This window comes from Zeus faber, assembly GCF_960531495.2.
Source record: "Zeus faber genome assembly, chromosome: 12".
Lineage (NCBI taxonomy): Eukaryota > Metazoa > Chordata > Actinopteri > Zeiformes > Zeidae > Zeus > Zeus faber.
In genome coordinates, this window is record NC_137196.1 from 31,504,970 (window position 1) to 31,530,904 (window position 25,935).

At 43.5% G+C, this 25,935-nt stretch overlaps 1 protein-coding gene across 1 annotated transcript in view; it reads right to left on the reverse strand.

The window, feature by feature from the left end:
* Positions 1-9,091: 9,091 nt before the first annotated feature.
* cyp7b1 (cytochrome P450, family 7, subfamily B, polypeptide 1) overlaps positions 9,092-25,935 on the reverse strand; it is a gene marked incomplete at its 3' end in the record, with an annotated part of 29,196 nt that continues 12,352 nt past the window's right edge. The window contains exons 4-6 of the mRNA XM_080010538.1: positions 25,014-25,220; positions 13,157-13,335; positions 9,092-9,403 (exon numbers count right to left, since the gene is read on the reverse strand). Coding sequence (XP_079866664.1) covers positions 9,092-9,403; positions 13,157-13,335; positions 25,014-25,220 — 698 coding nt within the window. The remainder of the gene's footprint in view (positions 9,404-13,156; positions 13,336-25,013; positions 25,221-25,935) is intronic.

The following is a 25,935-nucleotide window of genomic DNA, read 5'->3' on the forward strand; positions in this document are numbered from 1 at the left end:
GCTTGGTACAGTATGTACTGAGCTGTATCTTTCCCACAAGTTTTTTCATTGTTTTACTTGTTTTACATTTGGTAGGTACCATTTGTCAAAAAGGAGGGATATAGTTAGAGAATGAAGTAAACATTATCACTGTGCTTAGAACAATGCAGGAACCTCATGATGGACTTATTAAGCTGAAGCTTTGTCATGATAAAAATATTGTTTGGTGATAATTGACATGTTTTTCAGAATGGAATCCCAGTAAAGGTAAGCTCTACTGAGTTATTATTCCTGTCATTAGTGATGATGGGAATGCGAGGACGATCACATGGTGCGACAGGACTGTCCCTGAATTGTTGACCAGGAGACCAATGCGGTTAAGTCTGTCTTCTGTCGACAAAAGCCACATATGAAATACATCACGTAAACCAGTAGTGATCACATTGTCCAGTTTAGTATTTATCATTATTAGATTTACTTTATTAATGGATTGTGTCGATGGGATTATGTTCAGACAACATTTGAGAAATGCGTTCTAGGAAAATTTGAAAAGCTTTAATTTGATAAACATAATTTACACACTGTTGGTTGTTTTGAATCCTAATCGAGATTCTATGGACATTGTCTCCTACATATTAGACACTGTGATAATATTATTGTTGTTACACTAGGGTGCATACATAAACCTTTGTGCGGAGTCTGTAGTCGGTTATTCAACATAACTGTTTGAGAAATTACAGAATTATTCCACGTACCCTGTTTTACATTCATGGACCTAGACCAAACAATGTTGTCAAAATGTGTTTCTCTCACCCAAGTGTTTAAGTCTATGTGCCCAGGTCAAAGCAGCCCTACCCATCCCACTCGAAGGACCACTACACCACCTCCGACCAGGTAGCTGGGTAGCGACTGCCGGAGGAAAAGCTGGAACTCTGCCAGATTCCTGGGACCCTTCCAGATCCTCCTCACCATCGCAGTGGCAGTTGAGATGGCAGAACGACCAAGGTGGGTACACGCATCCCATTGCAAGAAAGTCTGCAACCTTCCAGAGGACCAGATCAACGACAACAACGGAGGATCATCGGACGTGAACTGAGATCAAGATCCTTGCGGGATACGTGCTGGAAACCTCTGTCCCGTGAAGAGGATATGCCACGAGAGTATTTCTACTTGAAAAGGATGACGCCTCATCACCAGGAAAAGATTGGACACGCCTGTGTGATCATCTTTCTTTCTATGCCAATTTACATGTATAATCTGACCAAAGCCCATCAAGATGTGTGTGTAAGGCGATCAGGAACATATATGTCCGTGACATCGGTTCCAGCTGAGTAAAGGATTGTAGGTGGAGCAGAACAATTTTTTACGTCTATATTAGCGCCCGTAGGTACATCTACAGCTTTTAAGTGGTTAAATATCATACATTATAGGTTGTTACTGTTCACTAATACAACTATCCTAGCAGAAGAAGCTGTTAAACAAGAGTTAACTTCGATCTGTTTGATGGTTCTCCAGAATCGTATGGTACTAAACATAATGAGTGCTGCTCAGGGAGGTGTATGTGCTATGACAGGTGAGTCGTGCTGTACATACATTCCTGCCAATGATGTAGAATCAGGAAATTTGTTTTTAGCCATATAAGCTATGAAAGAGTTATGTGATGATTTAATGAAAGATCAAGCTAACATTTGGGACATTTGCTTGGCTAAGAAATGCACTGGGGCCATGGATCTTTACGCTCATAAAGATATTGATACCTGTAGTGGTAATGTGTTTAATGCTATGTTGCTGTTTAACGTGTATAGTACCTATCCTTCGTAAAACGATTATTCATATGGTGACGGGACAGTTGTCTCCGTACCAGCAGATGAGTTGAACCCACCTTTTAATAACGAATAGGGTCAGACGCTGGGATGCTGAAATATCGAGATGTTTGTCTAATTATGGTTATCCCTACTTATAGGACGTATTAGTCATTACTTGCACAATGCATTTTGCTGTTGTCATTATTAAGTGACAATCATTGATTATTCTGCATAGCATTATGTATTAGTGAAATCTCTATGTTTATTTTGTTTTTATTTCATTATGTGATTCATGATTATGATTATTGATGTTGTGTTTGCTAGTTAGAATTGTACGATGGCCGCACAGGATTTTTCATCTGTATGACCAGGGTTTTTTTGTCCCGTGTGTGTTGTCAAAATATAGTAAGCAAACCCTTACTGGTCTTTTACTTTTCTCCAGCCAAATGTGAGAAGAGAGGTTTGGCCAATTTGAGGTAGAGATATCCTTGAATTATATCTGGAATTGGTTATGAGTTCATATAGTTAAATTTAGTATAAGATGCGGATATCTTTTACTAGTAGATTCCAATAAGATAGAATTGAACGATATCTCTGAAGTATAATTGTATTGTATCCAAATTACATTATATGGAATTTTAGCATTATTACATTTTTCCTTATGGTGTTGTTCCAGTAGGAACAAGAGGAGGAAATGTGAGAGAAAAATTATTACTATCAACTATTTTGAATAAGGACAAAGGCCTCTACCCTCAAAAAAAGGGAGTTTTAAAAATTTGTCTCTGTCTCCCCAGGAAGCCCCCATATTTCATGTAAAGAGAAATGTTTTGCTCCTACAATGTCAATTATAAAATGAAAGAATCAGATCACATATGGCCCTGTTTACCTTCTATAGAGATGAGGGACACTCAACAGGGGAACCTAGAAGTGCATTGTCATGCAACCCGCTTCTGCCAGGTCAAGTTTGCAAGTACCTGTTATTTCCATTGTCTAGGGGGGGCACCCAGGAAGACAGTTGGGGGGGGGGGGGGGCGCAGACTTGTTAGAGGCCTCTGACCCAAACCACACCCAGTTTTCCTGTATAAAGCCTCCTGTCTTTTCCTGTGATATTAGATTGATCCGAGCACTGCTTTGGAGCAGTACTGAATCTTTCTCTTTATTCTGCAGAATAAATAATCTTGAATATTCTCAGTTTTGTTTTCTTGTAGCGGGCAGATAAACCTCACCGATCATTGTGGAAGAATTTCTTCCACAACAGTCATAAGGTCTAATTGGTGGCAGGGATAGGACTAAGTCTTTACTAAAAACCTCACCCAAGTGGCACCATCTGCAGGAGACAGGGCAGACTGAAAATAGAAGAAATAGTCTTTATTCATCACACAACAACACATGCTTGCACACACACACGCTTTGATGGTGGCCAGTGAAATGGATTCTCTGCTTTTGACCCATCCTGGCTTGTCCTTCCTCTGGGGGCACAGCAGGAGCAGTGGGCAGCGTACGTGGAGGCGCCCGGGGACCAGATGATAAGTGTCCATCGCTGGTCAGACGATGATGGGTGCATGTTTTTGGTGGGGGTCCTTACTGACGTGAGGTGGAGGAAACCCCATGTGAACACGGGGAGAACATGCAAACTCCACACAGAAAGGCTCCTGTTTTTTGGGCGATAACCCACCGGAGCACGGTGTCAACAGCGCCCCAGGCGGGAATCGAACCCAGGGCCTTCTTGCTGTGAGGCAGCAGTGCAATGCACTGCGCCACCGTGCCACCGAAATAGACCGAGTGACAGAGTGAACTCCAAGGAATGATCCTCCCCACAGACCAGTCGATGTGAGCAACGTGCTTCTGCAACCACGGGTAAGCAATAACTTATGGCGTACTGGGGCCGATATTACCATGAGCCTGATAGTTTCACGTGGAAAGCTGCTAGGACCAGGGTTAGGGTGCAGTTTGGTGCGTAACCCAAGCCAAAAACTTTCCGTCCAACATGCATGGTTTCCCAAAGGGCTAGACTGACTGAGCAATTATTCTGATCCACGAAATGATGCTGCACCAGAGTCAATAAGGGCTAACAGAGGTAGGGAGAACTGGTTGGGGCAGAGTGGCAGGGATTTGGGGTCTGAGCTTGTGTGGGAGAAAGGAACTAATCTGGCTTGTTAATACCACCATTACTATGGACGAGCCTGGCCTTTTGGCCGTTTGGGGCAAGCAGCCAGGAAATTACCCGATACCCCACAGTCAATGCACTCACCGGCCCTTATGCGGCATTGGTGCTCACTCAGGGGTAGGTGAGCTCGGTACACCTGCATGGGCTTCTTTGCTGCTGGAGTTCCGAGGGGAGCTCCTCTATTCCTGTAAGCTGGTGCAGAGGGGAGTGGAGCGACAGGAAAATGTGAGCCTCCCGATATTTCCAAGTCTCTCTCTCCCAAATGACAATTTGATAAGGGAAGGAGCCAGGACCACGCCCACCTCCAGATACACAGACAGGATGCAACAGAGGGGAGGGGAAGACAGGGGAGAGACAACGAACCCTGACAGCAGATGCTTGTGGATGTCCAGATTATGATTTACAGTTAAAAAAAAACAGGTGGTGAAAAACCAACATTTTTTCTCAAAGTAGCCAAACGTTTGTGCTTCACGGAAATGCCAACGTTCAAAAACGAATCTAACGAGATGAGTTTTTTATCGTACGATGCTTTGTGACATCATCCAATTTGCTATCAATGTGCAGGTTATGGTTCTGAACGCACATGTCGTGTGCAGTGTGTGGTATAGAATCCATCGCTCTGTAGTGGTTAGAGATTACAAACTAGATATGTCTGTTTTTATGTACCGTCTTGCCTGGTTGATGTCTGCAGGATGTTCAATTGATATTTTATCTCTTTGGTCTTTTCGTAAATGAAGACATTTTATTCCGATATAACCCTCTGTTAAATGTGGCGTTGTGGTCCTCCTTACTCTGTTAATAACAAGGGTGTGGCATACTGTGTTTCTGAGATAATCACCTTCAAAGTTTTCCCCCACACTTGGCTTCATTCAGCCAGCTTCCAGAATGCAAATGGGGTGGAAGACCAACGAAGCCGCATGACTTGCCACATGGCCATTTGAAACCCTGCTGAATTGGGTCTTGACACCCTACTGAATGGGGGCAATCTCTGCATTGTTCTTGTGTTTTGAAGGAATGTTGAACAGCATCACCTTTTTTTTTTTTACCTGTGATGTCAGCATGCTGGGCCTTCCTACAAAGAGGATTTGTATGCCATTGCATCTAGGACAGAGTCAGTCTGCAAGTGGAGCTCAAGTCATCAACCTGGAATGCAAGTCTTTATTCATTCTTAAATCATCAAGAACTGCTGCAATAACTCTGTCCTGTTGACGAGCTGTAGAATGACAAGAGCAGTTTCTCGTTATAGAGAACCACCACCAACCCCCCTCTTTGGAGAACGATTGATCATGTTTGGGTCTATAAACAACTGATCACTACTCCAAGAGGGAGAATCACCACGGTGAGACAAATAAACATAGAAAAAAAAAACATTTACACAAACACATAAACACTGGACAACATGTATTGAAAAACAGTTATTTAGGTCCAGGAAAACTGGAACTACAACTGGTCACGTGGTCTCTTCCTGTCATTGTTATGGCAGTAAATGAGGGAGGAAAGGAGAGGAATGCAACCAGGAGGCTTCTGGGGTGTGTGTGTGTGTGTGTGTGTGTGTGTTAGGTGTCCACCGGTGAGTGTACATGATTTATCCCCATTGGTTCTGGTGTAGAAGGTCGGTTTTCTTTTTAAAAAAAGATTTTATTTAACAGTAAGAATAAACATGTTTTATAAAAGTGGAATTATTTAGGAGTTTAAAAGTGCGGACGGCACAACAAAATGAAGAGTCTATCAATAATATGAGTCTCTGTATATCAGCCTCGGTGTGTCATTTAATATATAAATGTGCGTATGCCAAATTTCTTCAAAGTTGTTGGAGTTATTATGCGGGTACCCCAGCTACACCCAGCGAGCCTGTTTGGGGCCTCTTTTCATTTTCTTTTCACCCCTGGCTGCATTAGGAGGTAAACTTGAGAATCTTGTGCATTGCTTCTTGTTCATAATCTGCATCACCAACCTCAACGGACTTCATCACATCATCAACTTACCGTATTCCATTTCATTGTCACATTCAGGTTGATCCGCTGTTTGAAATGTTCTCCAAGTCAGCTTGACTTTTTCATTGGTATACGTTGGTATACACCCCCTACACAATGATGTCGCCGTGTGTGTGTAAAAGTAGTACGATTTAAAGGTTGAATTCTATCAAAACGGTTTCACATTGTGACTTGGCATCACATGGAAAATGGAGGAATGATCTTCACCTGGACGCTCGCTGTAAAGGAAACGATCAATTGGCGTTGTTCAGCGCTGTTCAGCGTCTCGCTAAGTGAACTGTGTTTCCCCATGTCATCTAACGGGAATATTTAACTTCACAGTTTGACATTTTTATACTATTTATAAATCAAACTCGGTTTTAAAAATACGTTGAGAGATAAAAGAAAAAAACACAAAGGAACACAAATCTGGAAAAATCGAATTTTCCTTCTAGAAACGTTTCTTTCAACTAATTTGGCTGCTCCTGGCCATTTTAGAAATGCGCGACAATGCGGGTTTTGTTGCGGTGGGCAACAATTACCTTTGAAAGGTTGTACACCTTATAACCAGCAGATAGTGCCAAAGTCTAATCTGACCAGTAGAGGACACCAAGACCTTCCACAAAAAGATTTAAAATATTATCTCCCGAGGTAATTCAAGGGACAAGCCGTGACTGCAGAGTCAACAGAACAAGTCTTTCTGTTTTTTTGGTAACCAGCTGGTTTGGAAAATTATAGATACACCTTCTCCCAAGAGAAAGGAGGGTTTTCAGCTTTGAAGGCTGTAATTGGCTGGCTGAGAAGTGACATTAGACGACAAGCAAACAAAGGACATCAACAGAGATTGGCTCAAAACTAGGTTTTGATTTTTTTCTGACACAAAAAGACGCAAGAACCTCCGTAAATAGGTCATTAGTGCCCCACACGACACCAAACATCAACTTCCGTCACTGAAACTCCACATCTATTTACACAAACAAGAAGAATCTTTAATAGTCACACAGCACACCACACTACAACACATGCACACGCTTTGGATGGTGGCTGGTGAAATGGTTCCTCTGCATTTAACCCATCCTTGGGGTGTCCTTCCTCACACAGCACACCACATGCACATGCTTTGGATGGCGGCCGGTGAAATGAGGCCTCTGCGTTTAACCCATCCTGGCTTGTCCTTCCTCGGTTATTTGAAAGAAACGTCATGTAAAAACTGTCCTTCCATAATAACTCAAATTCTAAATGAATGTTAATGTTCAATAAATGTTGTCTGCATTACAATATGGACAATCTATTTAACTGAACTGAATTCCAATTGTAGATTAACAGACAAAATACAACATTTATTTATTTTTGTGAAATAACATGCATTTATTATTATTGTTATGTAAAATAATTACAAAGTTTGCGTTTATTATTGTTCCAGATGCCGATCATTATTCAGTCTGGAAAACGCTTACAGTACAATGTACAGGATTTGCCATTTACTGCAACTCCAACACCTTGAGGCCTAAGTTAATACACAGTTTTTCCAGATTGTTTTAAAAACCAGCAATTGGGAAAATCTAAGATAATATAGAAAATGGATTCTGTATGAAAGGGAGTTTCATTCTAAATTCATCATACATCCTATATAACAATCCAAGAACCCTCTTCTGATTAATGACACTGAACTTAGTAGATCCATAGATTGGAAAACATGGTTTTGTTTTCCTGCCCGTAAATGAATTATTCTGTCCCACCCCCGGTTAAAACAAATAGCTCTACCCAAACAGTTTTTTGCCTAATTGCATACAAATTAAAATACTGGTTTAACCTATTAGCAAATATTAAAAAAGAAATAGTTTGACTCGTCACCACAGGTAACTGTGTGTACCCACCAACTAGGACATACTGTAATACATACTAATACTAATACATTGATACATACACTCACCGGCCACTTCACTAGGCACACTTGTTCAATTGCTTGTTCCACAAATAGCTAATCAGCCAATCACATGGCAGCAGCTCGTTGGGTGGAGGCATGTAGACATGGTGAGGTGACTTGCTCAGGAGATTTAAGTGACTTTGAACGTGGCATGGTTGTTGGTGCCAGATGGGCTGGGCTGAGTATTTCAGAAACTGCTGACCTACTGGGACTTTCACACACAACCATCTCTGGGGTTTACAGAGAACGGTCCCAAAAAGAGAAAACATCCAGTGAGCGGCAGTTGTGTGGACGAAAATGCCTCGTTGAGGTCAGAGGTCAGAGGAGAACGGGCAGACTGGTTCCAGACGATAGAAAGGAAACAGTCACTCAAATAAGCACCGGTTACAACCAAGGTTTGCAGAGCAGCATCTGTGAAGGCACAACACGTGGAACCTTGAAGCAGATGAGCTACAGCAGCAGAAGACCACACCGGGTGCTGCTCCTGTCAGCTCACAACAGGAAACTCAGGCACCAACAATGGAGGAATAGAAGATTGTAAACACGTTGCCTGGTCTGATGAGTCTCCATTTCAGCTGCCACCTTCAGATGGTTGGGGCAGAATTTGGCGTAAACAACATGAAAGCATGGCTCCATCCTGCCTGCTGTCAAGGGTTCAGGGTGGTGGTGCTGGTGGTGTAATGGTGCGGGGGATATTTTCTTGCCACACTTTGGGCCCTTAGTACCAAGTGAGCATGGTTTAAAGGCCACATGGTATCTGACTATTGCTGCTGAGCATGTCCATCCCATAATGAGAAAGTGCAGCCATCTTGTGATGCTACTTCCAGCAGGATAATGCAGCACGTCACAAAGCTCAAAGCATCTCAAAGTGGTTTCTTCAACATGACAATGAGCTGACTGTTCTTCAACGGCCTCCACAGTCACCGGATCTTAATCCAGTAGAGCAGCTTTGGGATGTGGTGAAACAGGAGCTTGGCATCATGGAGGTGCAGCCCACAAATCTGCAGCAACTGCGTGATGCTGTCAAGTCAATATGGACCAAAATCTCTGAGGAATGTTTCCAACACCTTGTTGAATCTGTGCTACGAAGAATTAAGGCAATTAGCAATCTGTACCTGATAAAGTGGCCAGTGAGTGTACATAGAGAACAGGTCTGAAGAAGTACTTTACTAACATGGCTGAACACCTCACATTAGCTGTGGAGGAGCCTTTTGTGGAGCTGGATGTCCTAGCCCGGTCTTCAGTCCCCGGGGCATCGTGGACGGTAGCGGAAGTGGACGTCCCTGTCGGGGAGCTGGATGCCAAGCCCTGCCCGCCGGGTGTCCGGCTTTACAGGGGCTCGGGCCCGCTCTGCCTCCGCCTCCAGCTCAACCTCCAGGTAGAGCAGCAGCAGCGACAGGAACTGCTTGACCTCGCTAACGGCGAAGAAGCGGCCGGGACACATGGAGGAGCCTGAGCCGAACGGCATGCAATAGTAGTGGAGGGGCTTCCCGTCCTTGAAGAAGTCCGTCTTCTCTCGGCCGTCCTCCGTGAAGCGGTCATACTGGTAAGTCTGGAGAAGGAAGGTGTGGAAATATCAGTCTAGACGACCGTGGATAGAGTGGCCAAATTTGCATTGATCGAGAAGATTGTGGTTTTTGCTTTTTGATATAGTTTGTTTGTTTTTTGTCTTTTTCCCCCTCTTTTATTTTTATATTAATTCATGATAAAGTCTACATAATTGAATATATCATTATTAAACTATATATATATAAATAACTCTTGCTCCCTCTGTAGCAAACCGATCTTGCTCTCTCTCTCTGTATGCAAATGAGGTATCTCACATCCTGTTTTCAGACAACAGCTGCAGGTCCCAGTGTTTGAGAGATAATTCTAGTGAAAGGAAGAGATGGGAAGTTAACAGGGGGTTTTAAAATATGTTAGAATAGGTTGGAAAAAAAATTATCAGGGCGAGAGAGCTGAAAAGCTAGTTGATGGACTGAAAGGATTATGGAAGTTGATAAGGAAGAAAAAATAAGTAGGAAGAAAGACAATGAAAGCAGAAAAGTTAGCACATGATGCATTTGGGATTCTATGTTTAGGATGGAACTTGAAACAAAGACAGTTGTGAACGTCTTTCGAGTAAGATATTGGTTCAACAGAGGAAGCTGCAGGACTGAATGATTTAACTTATAGTCAAATGGTGCTCTGTGTGACTATGGTTAACTGGTGGTGTTTTGCAGACTAAATGAAAATCAAATTGAATTTAAGTGCCAGCAGTTAACAACAGTAGTCCATGCCAAGGTAGTATGAAAAGATATTGAACGGTTTGAACTGTTGGATTGTTGGTTATAATAGTGATCATAGTGGTGTGGTGAGTTGTGGCAGAATTTAAGTTGCTGGAAAACGTGTTTATTGCAACTTTGGTAAAGGTGAGTATGATGATGAGTGTTTGTTTTCACAACTGTAGTTTGTGCTTTGTTAATAGGCTTTACTGCAAAGCATTCCAAATTGATAAAATTAAATTGTTCAATATAAATTGGAAAAAATTGCTTGCAAAAATATTTTTGTGATGTCACGGAGAGCAGATATGATGCATAACAACCGCAGAAATGCATTTGTTTTTTGTTTATAAAGTTTGAGTTGTATCTTTTTTCTTTTTGAGTTCTTTGTTTTGTGTTCGCGTGTCAAAGTGTTCTGCTGGTTAAGAAAAGATAATCCTTGCTCTATCCCTCAGAGGGGTAGTTTGCAGTGATAGAGCAGTAACGGTTTGGCACAAGCAAGAATAAGAAGCATTAGCTTCTTATTCAACCCCACCCCACCCCAGGGGGGGTGGGGTTTCCTCCACCTCACGTCAGTAAGGACCCCCCTCAAAAACATGCACCCATCATCGTCTGACCAGCGATGGACACTCATCACCTGGTCCCCGGGCGCGTCCACGTACGCTGCCCACTGCTCCTGCTGTGGCCCCGGAGGAAGGACAAGCCAGGATGGTTCAATGCAGAGGAACCATTTCACCGGCACCATCCAAAGCATGTGCATGTGTGTGTGTGTGCAAGCATGTGTTGTAGTGTGGTGTGTTGTGTGACAAATAAAGACTGTTTCTTCTTCATAACGGAGAAGAAGTTTGGTCACGCCTGTGTGATCATCTTCCTCATTACCATCGCTATCGCCCTGCTGATCACCCAACACTGGAACACAGTTCCATAGTGAGAATTAAATAACTGTTGCTTCTTACCAGATCCAGAAGAAGACCTGACCTGGATCTAGGTAATTGGGAACCCAGGATCAGAGTGGCTCCATACCTGTTGCTCGTTGGTTGGTCTAACGCCCATTAATGGTTGGTAAAACCCCCATCCCCACATACACTCAGGAGAGGAACCCTTGTTATGACACATGTCTATCTGCTCCTGGGCTTATTCAAACTAACCCACACTCTACAATAAAATGATGTGTCTACAACCCCGTCATATGTCTCTGTGCCGGAGGTCCCTAAAAACGCCACTTGGGTGGCGTGTAGCAGGCGAAACTGCCACAAGCCCCAAGCGAGAAATTAACGTTCTGTCACTAACGTAGTCCACCCATGGTTAAATGTTGACTCCACTGGATATTCATTCCAACAAAACATGTGGTGGAGGTCTTTAAATCATTCAGTTAGAGAAGAGTATGGTGAAAATACGTTACTGTTTCCCTGGAGTTCCAGTAGGAATAACAACTGCATGTAACCAAACTCAGACAATTTATATAATGGGACAACAAACAATTCCAGACATCTATTGGCTATGTGGACATATCGTGTATGCAGGTCTGCCAAAGCTGGGCTGGCATTTGCACACCAAATATGTTGGATAAGCAAATGACGTAGAACCAGGGAATTTGTTTTTCGTCATACAAGCTATGAAAAAGTTAAGTGATGATACAACTAAAGGCAAAGCTGACACTTGGGACCCATTTTCTTGGCTAAGAAATGCACTGGGGCCGTGGATTTCTACACTTATAAAAATATTGATACCTGTAGTGATAATGTGTTTGATGCTATGCTGCTGTCTAGCGTGCGTAATACCTATCCTTGGCGGGACAGTTTGTCTCCATACCACGAGATGATTGGAAACCACCTTATGATGATGGCGGAGATGTTGAGATGTGAAGATGTTTGTCTAATTATATTTATCCTAACTTATAGGGTGTGTTAGTCCTTATGTCCCCAGAATTCATTTAGTTGTTTTCATTATTAAGTGAGAACCATTGCTTAATCTGAATAGCATCGTGTATTTGTTGAATCTCTCTATGTTCATTTATTTCATAGTCTGGTTCATGATTTTCTTTGTTTTCTATGTTTCACAGTGGATTTTTCCCTCTGTGCAACTTGGGTTTTTTTTCCATAGTGTGCTGTCAAAGTATAGTGTAGATAACTCCTTAATTTTTTTTACACTTCTCTAGTTAAATGTTGGAAGACAGTTTTGGCCAAGTTGATGTGGAGATGTCCTGGGATTTCTGTCTGGGATGTTTTTATTTTTTGGTTACGGGTTTTTTAGATGTTTGTTTCCCAGTTGATTTGAACAAGATAGAATTCTTGGACATCTCTCCAGGTATAATTGTATTCCTAAAATATATGAAAATCCAAGCATCATTGCATTTTCCTTAAGGTATTGTTGCATTTGGAACAACAGGAGGGAGCGTGAGAGAAAATGCAGATGATCAATGCTTTGAATGATGATTCATACATCTTATATAAGACAATAGCCTTTTTTGTTTCTTTCGTAGCTTTTAAAACACATTGTTTTGGGTTCACTCAGAGCTCACATTGAAAAGACATTGTTCTTTAAGATAATACTGTACTGTAAAGACCAGACCACATGTCTTCTTTACTCAACCTTGTGTAGAGATAAGGATAATCCCAGAGTGGGGGGCATAGTCTTGTGAATGACACCTAACCAATGGCACACAACCCCTCACGGTATAAAGCCCTCTTCAGCAGAAGCAAGGGAAGAATTGACACCATTATTGTTTTGAAGTGCATCTCTATCTTTCTCTTTATTCTGCAGAATAAATATCTTTAATACTCTCAGTTTGTTTCCTGTAGCGAAACAGGTTTACCACACCGACCATGCAGTGAGAATTATTCAACACCTCTCTCTTTTTAGGTTCCAAATTTAAAAAACAAACCATATTTTGGGATATTTGCGGCTTATATGAAATACTTTTCATTATGTTTTTAGGATTCTCGACCATCGGCCTTTTGTGGAAGAAGTAGTATGTTAGTGGGAAAGCTAAAATATCCTCAGGCGACAAAATAATGTAAGAGGTGTGTGTGCGCGCTCCCTACCTCGGGATCCTGGTAGATCTCCGGGTCCATGTGCATGCTCTGGGGGAACAGGGCGATGACATCTCCCCGGCGGACCGCCACACTGCGCTGGTCCTCCAGGCTCATGCTGAAGTCCTCCTGGACCACCCGGATGTTCATGGAGGAAGAGGAGAGACGAAGGCTCTCGTTGACTGCACTCTCTGCAGGGAGGGATTAAGTCAAAGAGACATAGACGATGGGGTTTCCGTCACAAGTATATTGTAGAGAGTGGGCAAGGTAGAACAAGCCAGGAACAGATGGACAGCATGACAAGGGCTCCTCTGTGTGTGTGGGGATGGAGGTTTTACCTGTTGCTCGTTAGACCAACCAACGAGCAACAGGTGTGAAGCCACACTGATCCTGGGCCCAATCACCTAGACCCAGGACAGGTGTGGTTGCTCAAACCACACCATCCTCACACACAGTCATGTTGGGATTATGTCATTGTGGTGTGGGGCTAGTGTGGTTTGAGCATCTCTGCTCCTGGGCTAATTCCAACTATCCTTCTCTCTACAATGTCTACAACCCCGTTGTCTGTGTGTCTGTGTGGTAGGTGAAACTGCCACAGTCATGTTGGGATTACGTCATGTTGGAATTACATCAAATTAAAATTCATTCAATCATGTTCAATCAAATTCAATTCAATCATGCTGGGATTATATTGAGTTAAGATTACGTCATGATTGGCTTTTATTTTTACTCTGGTTTTCAATGACTCCTAACTAGAATTTATGGAACAACAGTGAAGAACGTAAAAACAATAAGTAAAGCAAAGTTTTCAAAAAATATGTACATTAAACACACAAATAATTTTTTTTACAAAAATAAAAAATATATAAATCTTAAGTGTTCAACAGGCTGGCAGCATTGTGCAATCAGGGAGAACGTGAAAACATGGAGGCATATAAATAATTATTGAATCCTTGAATAAATACAATGGTTTCATTGATTTCCAGGTATGGACAGTGACAGTCATTGGGTGGTATGGGACACAGTTAACTGTTCATAAGGGAAATGGCATGTGGGAAGAAGCTGTTGCGGTGTCTGGAAGTTCTGGTGCTGATGGCGCTAAAGCACCTGCTGGTGGGGAGGAGCTGGAACAGGTGGTGAACAGGATGCAACGGGTCCGCGATGATCTTCACAGCACGTCCTGGTCCTGGTCCTGGTGCTGAAAATATCATGGGGGGCACATTCTGACTCCTGAAGTCTACTGTCCACCATTATGAACGTGTTCATTTCCAGGTTGCTGTTGTTGCACCAGAGGACCATCTGAAGCTGGCTCCAGCTTGACTTCCTGTCTGGAGGGTCCTCGGAGATGAAGTCGTTGGTGTACAGGGAGAAGAGCAATTATAAGAGCACACAACCCTGGGGGCCGCTGGTGCTGGTGGTCAGGGAGCCAGATTTAAGTCTCCCAGGTCTCACCTGCTGCTTCCTCACTCTCAGGAACCTGGCATTATTTCCTTTGTCAGCGTATACCTTCCCTTTTTGTACAGGAACCTGTCCCCGCTTCTGTGGCCTGCTGGAGTTGTCTTAGTTTGGCAGTAAACCAGGGTTAACTGTTATTGTATTTGATTGGGAATGGGATCTGGTGGCAATGTGAGTAGCAAACAATCTCGCAAAAAAGATGTAGGATGTCTCAGTGTCAGTGAGCTCATCCAAATCTGTGGTTTCAAAGACTCTCCAGTCAGTACAGTCAAAGCAGGCTTGTAGCTCAGCCTTGGCCTTGCTGTTCCACTTCTTCACCGTGTTGATCACAGGCTGGCATAGGTTGGCAAAAGGGGAGCCACGCAGTGAGCAGAGAACATATTGGGAACATATTGTGAGTACCACAACAGTGTAACAGAGTCTTTGGGTGTTTGAGTTGATACTTCTTGAGGTTATTATCGAAAAATTTTACAGTTTACATGGCTTCAGAGCTTTGTTTGATAAAATCTTGGAACACACCACGCACAGCGGTAACGGTTCGTCTTCCGTGCCTGTCCAAAAAAATCCCAATGATAAATATTCAGCGCTAAACTTTCTCCGAACCTTTGATTTTGTTTGACAGGCGGGACCGCCCCGCCTGTCCGCCTTTCCTTTTCAGTGTGCCTGATGCTGGCCAACCATCCATTTTTATGGATTCCGGTCACCAGCCGATCAGTGCATCTCACTTTTTCTATGTTAACATTACGGTCAAATTTTTTGTTTGATTACTACTACCCCACTTCCCATTTGACCTCAGCACTGCAGCGTTATGCCTCGTGGATAATAAAGTACCTCTGTATATCAGTGGATGTTCAGTGAGATGAGAAGGAGGAGGAGGGGTTACAGAACCACAGGTCGTAGCATCTGTTCCAATCAGAGGGATGTAGTTGAAATACCCAATAAATATAAGCTATTGTTTTGTATTGATTGTTTTCTGTAATTACAATTATATATATATATATATATATATATATATATATATATATATATATTATATATATATTTTTTTTTTTGCGTAGTTTCAGCTGGCATTTCGTACCAACGTATTTTGACCAAGAATCGCGTGGTTGGTACACAAAATGCGTGCAGGTTGACAGGTCTGGAGTCCCAGAGCTGCACGGGTGACAGTGTGATATGCATCCTTTATTAATGTGTAACAGTGGTCTAGTGTTTTATTGTCTATGGTGGGACACTTGTGTTGTCTTTGGGTACATCATAACTCAGATTTGCTTTGTCAAAATGCCCCAAAACAAGTAAGAAAGTAAAGTTGCTCTTCCACACTGATTATAATGTTGCGACTCTCTCACAAAGCTTGTTTTGGTTTCGACCAGAATAAACAAGGAAAACTCCCACGGTGAATAAAACGGTATACAGCTAATAAAGAAGGAATCCATATTCGGGCAGCATGATTTCTTTTTAACACTGTGACATCAGTGCACCAACCTTCGTTCATGTAAAAGCATATAGCACAAGACATTAATTCCATCGAAACACAGGCCATGTCTGGCGTTGATTCACTCAGCCAGGTTTCCGTGAAGCACATTGTTTATACATACACAGTAGATAGAAGCATGTATATGTATTGTGGCAACCCAGCCCTTGGCCAGGCCCCTGCTGAGGGCTGTCGGAGGGCACAGCAACAGGAGAGATGGTCCTTCTACAAGAGGATCAAACTGGGTGGGGTAATTGATGAATAGGTAATAGGTTCTATCTATTCCATTTTATTTCCATTTTATTTCCATTTTATTTCAATTTATTTTTATTGTATTTTATTCTTTATATTTTTATCTTATTCTATAAGTATTCCACTTACTGTATTACGTTTTAGGAGTCAGTTAGTCGGTCTATTAGAAAGGAATTTTCTACTTTTTATTTTATTTTATTTTTAATTTTTTCCTAGGACATATTGTGTGCTATCACCGGGTGTTGCATTACATTTCACTGCATATATGTATGGAAGTATGTATATGTATGTGACAAATAAAAAAATCTTGAATCTTGAATCTTGAATCTTGAATGAAAGGTAAATCCCTAGCTACCTGCAGGAGACCTGGCAACTGCCGTACCTTAAATCAATTTCTTAGCCAAGAGAGAGAGAGAGAGAGAGTGAGAGGGAGAGTGAGAGGGAGAGAGAGAGAGAGAGAGAAAGACCTTTAACTATCCTTACTTACAACGACGGTCTTGTATCCGGAAATATGGACAGTTAGAAAGTGGCGTCGTAAAATCTGCGGAGGGCGCTGAAGGACGCTAAACAGATGCACAGGGACAGAGTGGAGCGACAGGTGGAGCAACCGGACACCAGACGCTTGTGGCAGGGGCTGCAGACTATTACTAACTACAACAGCACCTCCACCCCATCGATGAGGGTGGACGCCTCCCTAGTCAACGAACTGAACTCCTTTTTTGTGCGGTTTGAGTCTGGCAACAACACTGCTAGCCCGCCAGCTAATTGGAGTTACATCGCTGGGGATGAGCTGCACCCTCAGTGTCTGAGCATGACATCATTGGGCTCTGAGGCGGGTAAACACCAGGAAAGCTGCGGGCCCAGATGGTATATCTGGGTGAGTACTGAAGACCTGTGCTAACCAGCTAGCCCTGGCGCTCACCACGATATTCAACGCCTCCCTTGCTGAGTCGGTGGTCCCGTCCTGCTTCAAGAGGTCCACCGTCGTTCCTGTCCCGGAGGTCGCCTCTCCAGCCTGCCTGAATGACTACCGTCCGGTGGCCCTCACCTCGGTAGTCGTGAAGTGTTGCGAGAGGCTGATTAAGGATTACATCTGCGCCTCCCTCCTCTGCACCTTGGACCCGCTGCAGTTTGCGTACCAGCTGAACAGATCCACTGATGATGCGGTCTCCCAGGTACTGCACACCACGCTCACGCACATGGATGGCCAGAAGGGGGCCTTTGTGAGATGCTGTTCATCGACTATAGTTCAGCTCTCAAAACCATAGTCCCCACCAGACTGGCTGTCAAGCTGAAGGAGCTCGGACTGAACACTCTGCTGTGTGCCTGGATCCTGGACTTCCTCTCAGCCCAGCCCCAGGTGGTTAGGGTGGGGAGGCACATGTCCAGCTCCCTCACCCTGAACACAGGATCCCCCCAGGGCTGTATCCTCACCCCCCTACTGTACTCTCCTTACACACATGACTGTGTGGCTACGTCAGCTCCAACACCATCATCAAGTTTGCTGACGACATTGTCGTGGTGGACTGATCACAGACAATGAGAGAGAAGGTCTACTGTGAGGAGGTGGCTGACCTGTCACTCTGGTGCCAGGACAACAGCCTCCACCTGAACGTCAGCAAAACTAAGGAGCTGATTGTGGACTTTAGGCGAGGATTACAACCGAGGACGCCAAAGCCGTTGATGATTAATGGGACTTCTGTCGACAGGGTGAGCAGCTTCAAGGAGCTGGGAGTCCACATCACAGGGGACTTAACATGGACTTTACAGACACTCTGGTGAGGAAGGCGAGGCAGCATCTTTACCACCTCAGCTGAAGATATTCAGGGTCTCGGTGAGGATCCTCAAGTTCTTCTCCTGTGGAGCGGTGGAGAGCATCCTGACAGGCACCATCACTGCCTGCTTTGCACTGTACTGCTCAGGACAGGAGGGCCCTGCAGAGGGTGGTGCGTTCAGCCCAACGTACCACTGGAACTACCCTCCCCTCCCTGCAGGACTTATACACCAGGAGGTGTAGTAGCAGAGCTGCAGCATCATGAAGGATCCTCACCACCACCACAACGGGACTCTTCCAGCTGCTGTGGTGGAGCAAGAGCCTCCACAGCCACACAGCGAGAACAGAGACTGAGACGGAGTTTCTACATCAAGACATAAGAACTGTCAACGCTGAACTCACCAGGGGCCCCACTGCCTTACTGTACTGTATGTAGCATACTATACTGCAAGTTACTGTATCACTGTTCTGGGTTACTGCATACTGCGCTGTATTGCTGTTCTGTGTTACTGTATTGCTGTGTTGTACTGTTGTATACTGTACTGTATATCTCCATACTCACTTTATTCACATGCACATTAATGCTCATTATCTGTACTGTATATCGAATGGCCTATCCCATAAATATAACTTTCTTTCCTTCTATTTTGTACCCCCACTTTGTATTATCTTTTTGAGTCTTATTTTATTTTTATTTAATTTTGTTGATATTATTCTATTGACTAACTGCTTTACGTTTTAGGAATCAGTTAGTTTCAGTTAGTTGCTAGGTAGGAATTAGGTCAGCTATTATGTTCGGTTATTAACTATTGTGCATAACCTCCGGGTGCGGTGCAAAGACATTTCACTACATATACAGTATGTATGAAAGTATGTATATGTATGTGGCAAATAAACCTCTTGAATCTTGAATCTATTTGGTTCAAGTGACATTCCAATAAATAAATAAATAATGCAATAGGTAGTACATACAGCATTAGCATTATTAAATGTTATTACATTATTGCCCTCACCATCAAACAGACTGTGCTTCTCTGATTATGGTGCATCACACGCCTCCCAGTCCCCAAATTTCAAGAAAACCATCTAAATTTGAGACCATTTTATAATATGCAAACTCTACCCAGAGACAAGCTGTAACAAGTCCTTTGAACATCAGTTGAGGATCGATAGATTTTTTGGGTGTTTCATCTTGTCAGACCTGTTATGAAGTTGAGCAGGCTAACACATCTATGTGAAGATGCACAATATTTTTGACCAAAAATAAAAAACATTTGGTCTAGCCTCTCTCCAAGCCAACTGAACTGTTGTTTTAATAGAGAAGTTATTTCTCTCAGCCTAGAACAGCCTAGAACACCTCAACCAGAGGTGCTCCAGAGTTTCTTCGCTTCAGCAGAAAGGACAGCTGTTCCCTGCACTGGGGTCTCTGGGGGCCACATGTCTGTTCATAGGCACAGCCCCGTGCACAACCCTCCACTGGAGATCCGCGGCGCGCTTCTCTATCAGAGGCTTGTACAGGGACCAGCACCAGCTGCCTCTGGTGCATCGCCCCTGACCACCTGGGCTCTGGTACTCCTGCAAGAGACTGTTTGTTCAGAACTTCAACACTGATGTATCCTGCCCCGGAAGAGAGGGTTCAAGAACAATGGTTTCTCCTCCATGTGGCCATATGGTTCAGAACTGTCTCTCTCAGCTTTTAAAACTTTTGTCCATGCATTTAAAACTGACCGATAAAAAGAAGTTCCCTCTGATAGGTCAAACCCATCTAATTTAGGAAGAAATAGGTGCTTATCGTAGCCCATGTTTATTACTTTTTGTAACATCAAGCATGCCATCTCTGTCCACACCTGTTTCTTGCGGTAGAGAAACCGTTGTGCCGTCTCTAAACGAAAAGCTGTGATGTCTGCGGACATCAATCAGTCCATGGCCTCCTTCCTCCACTGGAGGTGCAGTACTGAAGGTCTGGTCCAGTGATATCCTCCATAGAACAAGTTGACCATACTTTTTTGGATTTCCTTCACGAGTGCATCCGGTGGTTCCAAAACAGTAAAACACTGCCAGAGCATGGGAGAAACCAGGTTGTTTGCAACCAAGGCCCCTCCCCCTATAGGACAACTGAGGCAGGCCCCATCTATCCATCTAGGCAATCAGGCACTTACTTTTTCCTAATATTCCTTCCCAGTTCTTCCTTTGGAAGACACTACTCCATAGGAAAACACCCAAACACCCATCACCGTCCCTACTCCACTCTAATCTTGATGCCAGTTGTGGCAGTTCTTTATCCAGCCATCTATCCTAGAGCATATCCCTCACATTTAGCCCAGTTAACCTTCGCAGATGATGCTTTTTCATATAGCACCAGATTCTGTTCCAGGGCTTGGATGTCCTTCTGCCTTCTAATAAAAATGGTGACATCATCATCGTATGCGGAAAGACGAATAAAATCTTGTGTTGGACCTTCCAGGAAAGACAGACCTGTCAAACTCTGCCTGAGCTTGGAAAGAAGAGGTTCTATGGCAAAGGTGTAGAGTTGTCCTGATACAGGTCAGCCTTGCCTAATCCCACTATGGACTGCAGTGGGCGGCTAAGTCCACCTCTCACTTCTAACATAACTGAGGCTCCTGAGTATAAAAGTTTGATCCATTAAATACAATTGTTACGAACACCGAAAGCCTCTAGGGTTCCGAACAGACAATTATGATCAACTCTATCGAAAGCTTTCTCTTGGTCAAGAGTTAAGAGATCTGTATCCATTTCTTGTGTTTTTGATGAGTCAACATCTCAGACAAAAACAAATTCTCCATTATTGTTGGTTCAGGTACACAGTATGTCTGACTACAGTGTACCATAGTCCCCATGAAATCTTCAAGTCTATTTGAAAGACATTTGAATAAAATTACAACAATTAGAAGGGCCTCAGGTTTTTCCGCATGCCAGGGTCTCCTTTTTTAGGCAGCAGCTACAGCACTGTCCTCGTGTAGCTTATTGGCAGAGTTCCAGAGTTCAAGCAGTCTTCAAAAACGTCATATATATCAAACACAGAATTCCCTAGAAGTGTTTATAAAACCCAGAGGGAAGTCCACCGATTCCAGGGGACCGGCCTTCGGTCATTGAAGAAGATAGTGGAGTCCAGAAGAAGAATCTTTAATTGTCACACAACACACCACACCCCATCACACCACACCACATGCACATGCACACGCTTTGGGTGGTGCTGGTGAAATGGTTTCTCTGCATTTAACCATCCTGGCTTGTCCTTCCTCCGGGGGGGCAGCCAGGAGCAGTGGGCAGCGTTCGACGATGCCCGGGGTCCTGGTTCCAAATGTCCATCGTTGGTCAGACCATGATGTGTGCATGTTTTTGGTGGGGGTCCTTACTGACGTTAGGTGGAGGAAACCCCATGTGAGCACGGGGAGAACATGCAAACTCCACACAGAAAGGCTCCTGTTTGGGAGATAACCCACCGGAGCACGGAATTTAGGAAGTTCCTTCCAGCACCTCCTCAACACACGCAGTGTCACAGTTCCCAGAGCTGTAAAGGTCGGTATAAAGATCTACTGCCAGCTTCCTCATTTCTGATGGGTCCGTCGTTATGGCACCACTGGGATGCTTCAGGTGCATCATCAGGTTCTGTTCCCTTGTTTTTCGTTCCAAGTTAAAAAAGAAGGATGTTGGGGCATCTATATGCCTGAGGGTGGAGATACAAGCTCTAATCAGAGCACCCTTTGCTTTTTCTTGAAGAAAGGAACCCAAGGTCATCTTTCTACTTTCTAGCTTATTATTGGTGGCATTGACATTTCCACTTGTCATCTTGTGCTCCATTAATCAAATTTATTTTTTGAACTTTTGTATTGTGTCTTTCTCTATCGCTATTGTTTCCCACCACATGGTCCAATCTCCTCCTAACACGATCACAGAGGTGCTGTTGAACTGTATGAGTGTGTCATTTAATTTCTGGAAAGTTCGAAACGTATCTTAGTCAGTGTTGTGTGCATATACATTTATGAAGATAAAAGGTGTATTTTTAACTGTTGCCTGTACTATTTAGACCCGCCCCTGCTCTGAGATATTAGTGGCATCTAGACACTGAGAGAACAGAATGGCCACGCCCGCACTCAGATTGGTGCCATGACAAAGGAAATGTTTGTTCCCCATTCTACCTCATTATCTGGAGGGCTGTGTATTTCCTGGATAAAAATTACATCCAAATTCTTTGTTCTACTCAGCTCGTTCAACACAGGCCTCCTGCCTCTATTCCTCCCTCCATTGATGTTTGAAGTCCCGACTCTGAAGCTCTTCATTAAGAGAAAGAGGAAAAGAAAGCAGGAAAGACATTGAAACCAAAGCAGCAGAAAGAAAAAACCCTTTGTGCTTCACCTATTCTGGATCTTCGAGGTATCCTCTTGTCTTTTCTCAACTTACTGAGTAGTTTCCTCAACTTACTGAGTAGTTTCCTCAAGCAGAGTCTTTTCTGCTGACTTAGTTCATCAGTCAGTTCCCGACCTGATTCCTTACTCGGATAATGGAAATTATAAGTCGATCTATAGCCTTCACGTCTACAGCGTGTCGGCCATACGTTGTATCCAAAAAATCATTAAGTTCCTGTATGGAATAAAATTGTTGTTGATCGTCTTGAGACTCAACATCAGAAAACTGTGAAAGAGAATCATCCTCCAACATTTCCTTATTGGTGTGTTCTTTACTTCCAGTGTCTCCGTTCTTCTGGGTCTCAGCTGTCTGGGCTGCCACGCCCCCCTCAGCATCTGGCTGTCCGCTACATTCCACCTCCAAAATATTTTTGCTTTTCAATTTTGCTTTTTTTGGAAGATTACTTTCCCCCACCTCACAGTTAGGTTGCTGGTTTTTGGTAGTGGCATGAACAGGTTGCTGCGCTTCTTGGTGCAGGTTCTCCGCTGCCTGCTCTTCAGGCTGCAAGCTCTGACCTGCAGCTTCACCCGCAGTCTGCTCTGCAGACCCAGCACCACCTGTCTGCTTCTTATGTGGGCAAATGGGCCGTTTATGCCCCACGTCACCGCACTCAAAACATTTCATAATGCACTTGCATGAACAAAGTGGTAGCCATTGTCACGTTTCCCTTTAAAGGAGACTTCTAAAGTTTGCGCTGGGTCGTTCAGGTGCATGAACACCTGTCTGCGCAGAGTGAACATGCTGCAGCCTGCCGTCTTTACAGCCAAGACTAACATCTTTGAAACCACTCGCCAACTTTCGTTTGGTATAAACGGGGCCAGGCCAGACACAGTGATCCGTGTGGAGGGTACAAGCAGCGGTGAAAGCCCCACATCCCGGCCGTCCAGTGGTGCTGCCTCTCCAATGAGATGGTGTACATAGCATTCCTCATTGAAAGGCACCACAGCTACCTTGTTCATTCTCGACCCGTAAGAAATGTTCTCATGGCCGATCTGTCCCCCCACAAGCAGGAGAACCAGCTCGACACTGCACCGGGCAACGCTGGGAACCCTCACTCCGTACCGGTTCGATAGAGATGGCGAACGAGGGACGCCGTGTCCCACCGACCGCTAACTGCGCTCGCTATCCCACGACTTCTAACGATTTAAACTCCTTTTACCTTTTCAAGTAGGAACAGTTGAAAAACCAGGGGAGGAGGAGTACTATAGAAGTGTGTATGAAACTAGAGTCTCCGTGAGAACAAACTGGTGCCGGTCAACGTTTCCTGGAAGATTTCAATTTCCCGGAGAATGGGAGAGATTCCGGCCAAATATCTGTTTATTGATCTGAAAAAAAATTGATAAGCAGGTTATACAAAGAATAAATAATATTATGCATGTTAATAAATATTACGCGTATTACTACTTGGAAGCAAATAATTTCTGTTCCTGAACAATAAGTAACAAGTGCAGCTGCTTTAATTAACATTTTACTAAAATAAAATTTGATCAAATCAAAAACAGAAATACAGCAGGTAGGTCTAAATAAATAATAAAGTTTGTGGTGTTTTTTATTTTACACAATGAATATTTACCGTCTGAATTTTAATATCGGAAAAAAACACCAAACTACGAATGTTTGTGTCCCAGCGATACTTCATCTTTTTGTTTCTACTCAGAGTTGTAGACGCTCCGTCTCCGCTCCGTGTGTTTACTGTGTTTACTAACCCGGCCTGTGGGCGGGGCTTATTCCTACATCCACAAAGGTGATTGTTTAGAGGTGAAAGGTCGGCTTTAGGTCATCCAAACGGATTGGCTCTCCATAGCAACTTGCCGAACGCGGAAATGAACAGATCTGCAGATTCTTTTAATTGAAATGATCGACTATATTTTATTTTGACATCGAGGAAAAAAAATTTGGGCGATAATTATCATTGTATGTTTATGTTTAATCTGCCAGCACTAATTCAAATTGTGCTTAGAGGGAATTCTTTTCACGGGACATTATGACCGGAGAGATTTCAATGTCTGACTTCAACAGATTTTCTAGGTCAAAAACCGGTAATTACAGGATAACGGAAACGGTGTATGGAATACATGTATATTCAAATTAAGGAGTATTAGGTACAAGTCACACGTCACTATTTAGGACGTCATTTATAACAATTCTCATGTAACAATCTGTGCAGTAAACATGTTCCCACCTGCTCACCCTCCAAATTCTATAATATGTATTAATTTGTTTTATCAGCAAAAAGTAAATGAGCAGAGGGCAAAGACAACGGCTCTTGCCGCTTGCCAGGTGTAGGATCATGTGGTAGTAGTAGTATCATGTTTTGTAGTAGTGGTCGTATCATATTCTGTACTAGTAGCAGTATCATGTTTTGTAGTAGTGTAGTATGAACACTCCCGTCCTTGATGCGTCACCTAGTATGAACATTTACAACATCATGAAGGAGGAGGTGTGGTGTGTGGGCACCTGGAGGGTGACCTCCCGTCAAGAGGACGTACCCATGTAGATCAGCTGGTCCAGCTGCTCCTTGGTGAGCGTGATGTCCTGCTCTCTGAGGTCCAGGTTCTCTGGGATCTGGAGAACCCGGTGCAGCTCCTGGCGGACCGCTGCCAGGGCGTCGGGGTGGGCGACCAGGTGGTACATGGCCCAGAAGGCAGCGGGAACCGTGTTCCCCACCGACGCCCAGAGGATGGCGAAGTGGTGAGCTGCAGACACAGCAAACAGCTGCTGAGCTGCACTTTTGGATGTTTGCAGTTCAAGTGGCTGTTGTTTATTGAAGCCTCCAGACGGAGAAGGACCCCGGTAAGGGGGGGTGAAGGGGAGGAAAGCTCTAGTCCAGCTTGGCAACTTAGGGCCCAGTTCAGGGAAATGGTTGCTCCATTGCTCACCAGAACCTTGACCGTGCCCTTTGTCTCCCTCGTCCAGTTAAAGTACTTTTCTTGCAGTTATACTTATGTATTATTATAGGTGCTTCTACTATTGTTACCATTAGTACAATTATCCTAATTATTATTGTTGTTAATATTAGGGTTGCTGTTATTAGTGTAATGTCACATTATTTCGCTACTATACTAGTATCTCACCAGGCTACACTGTCGTATATACAGTATTTATACTGTATATATCTATAAATATATATAATATGGCTATATACCAGTATATTTACTTGTATTATTAATTATTATATCAGATTATTACGACACACTGTTACTGTATACTATTTGTACTTTACTATAACGTAGCGGCACCTGCCTATACTGGGTTCACTAGTTAGCACAGTATTCTATGTATACAACATACTGTTACATATTACTTTTTTCATTTATTATGTATAGAAATATCAAAATATATATGTATTTATATACCGCTCAGTCATTGCTCGCATTCTGGTTGCCACTTCCCCTGCCGTAGCCTTTTTTG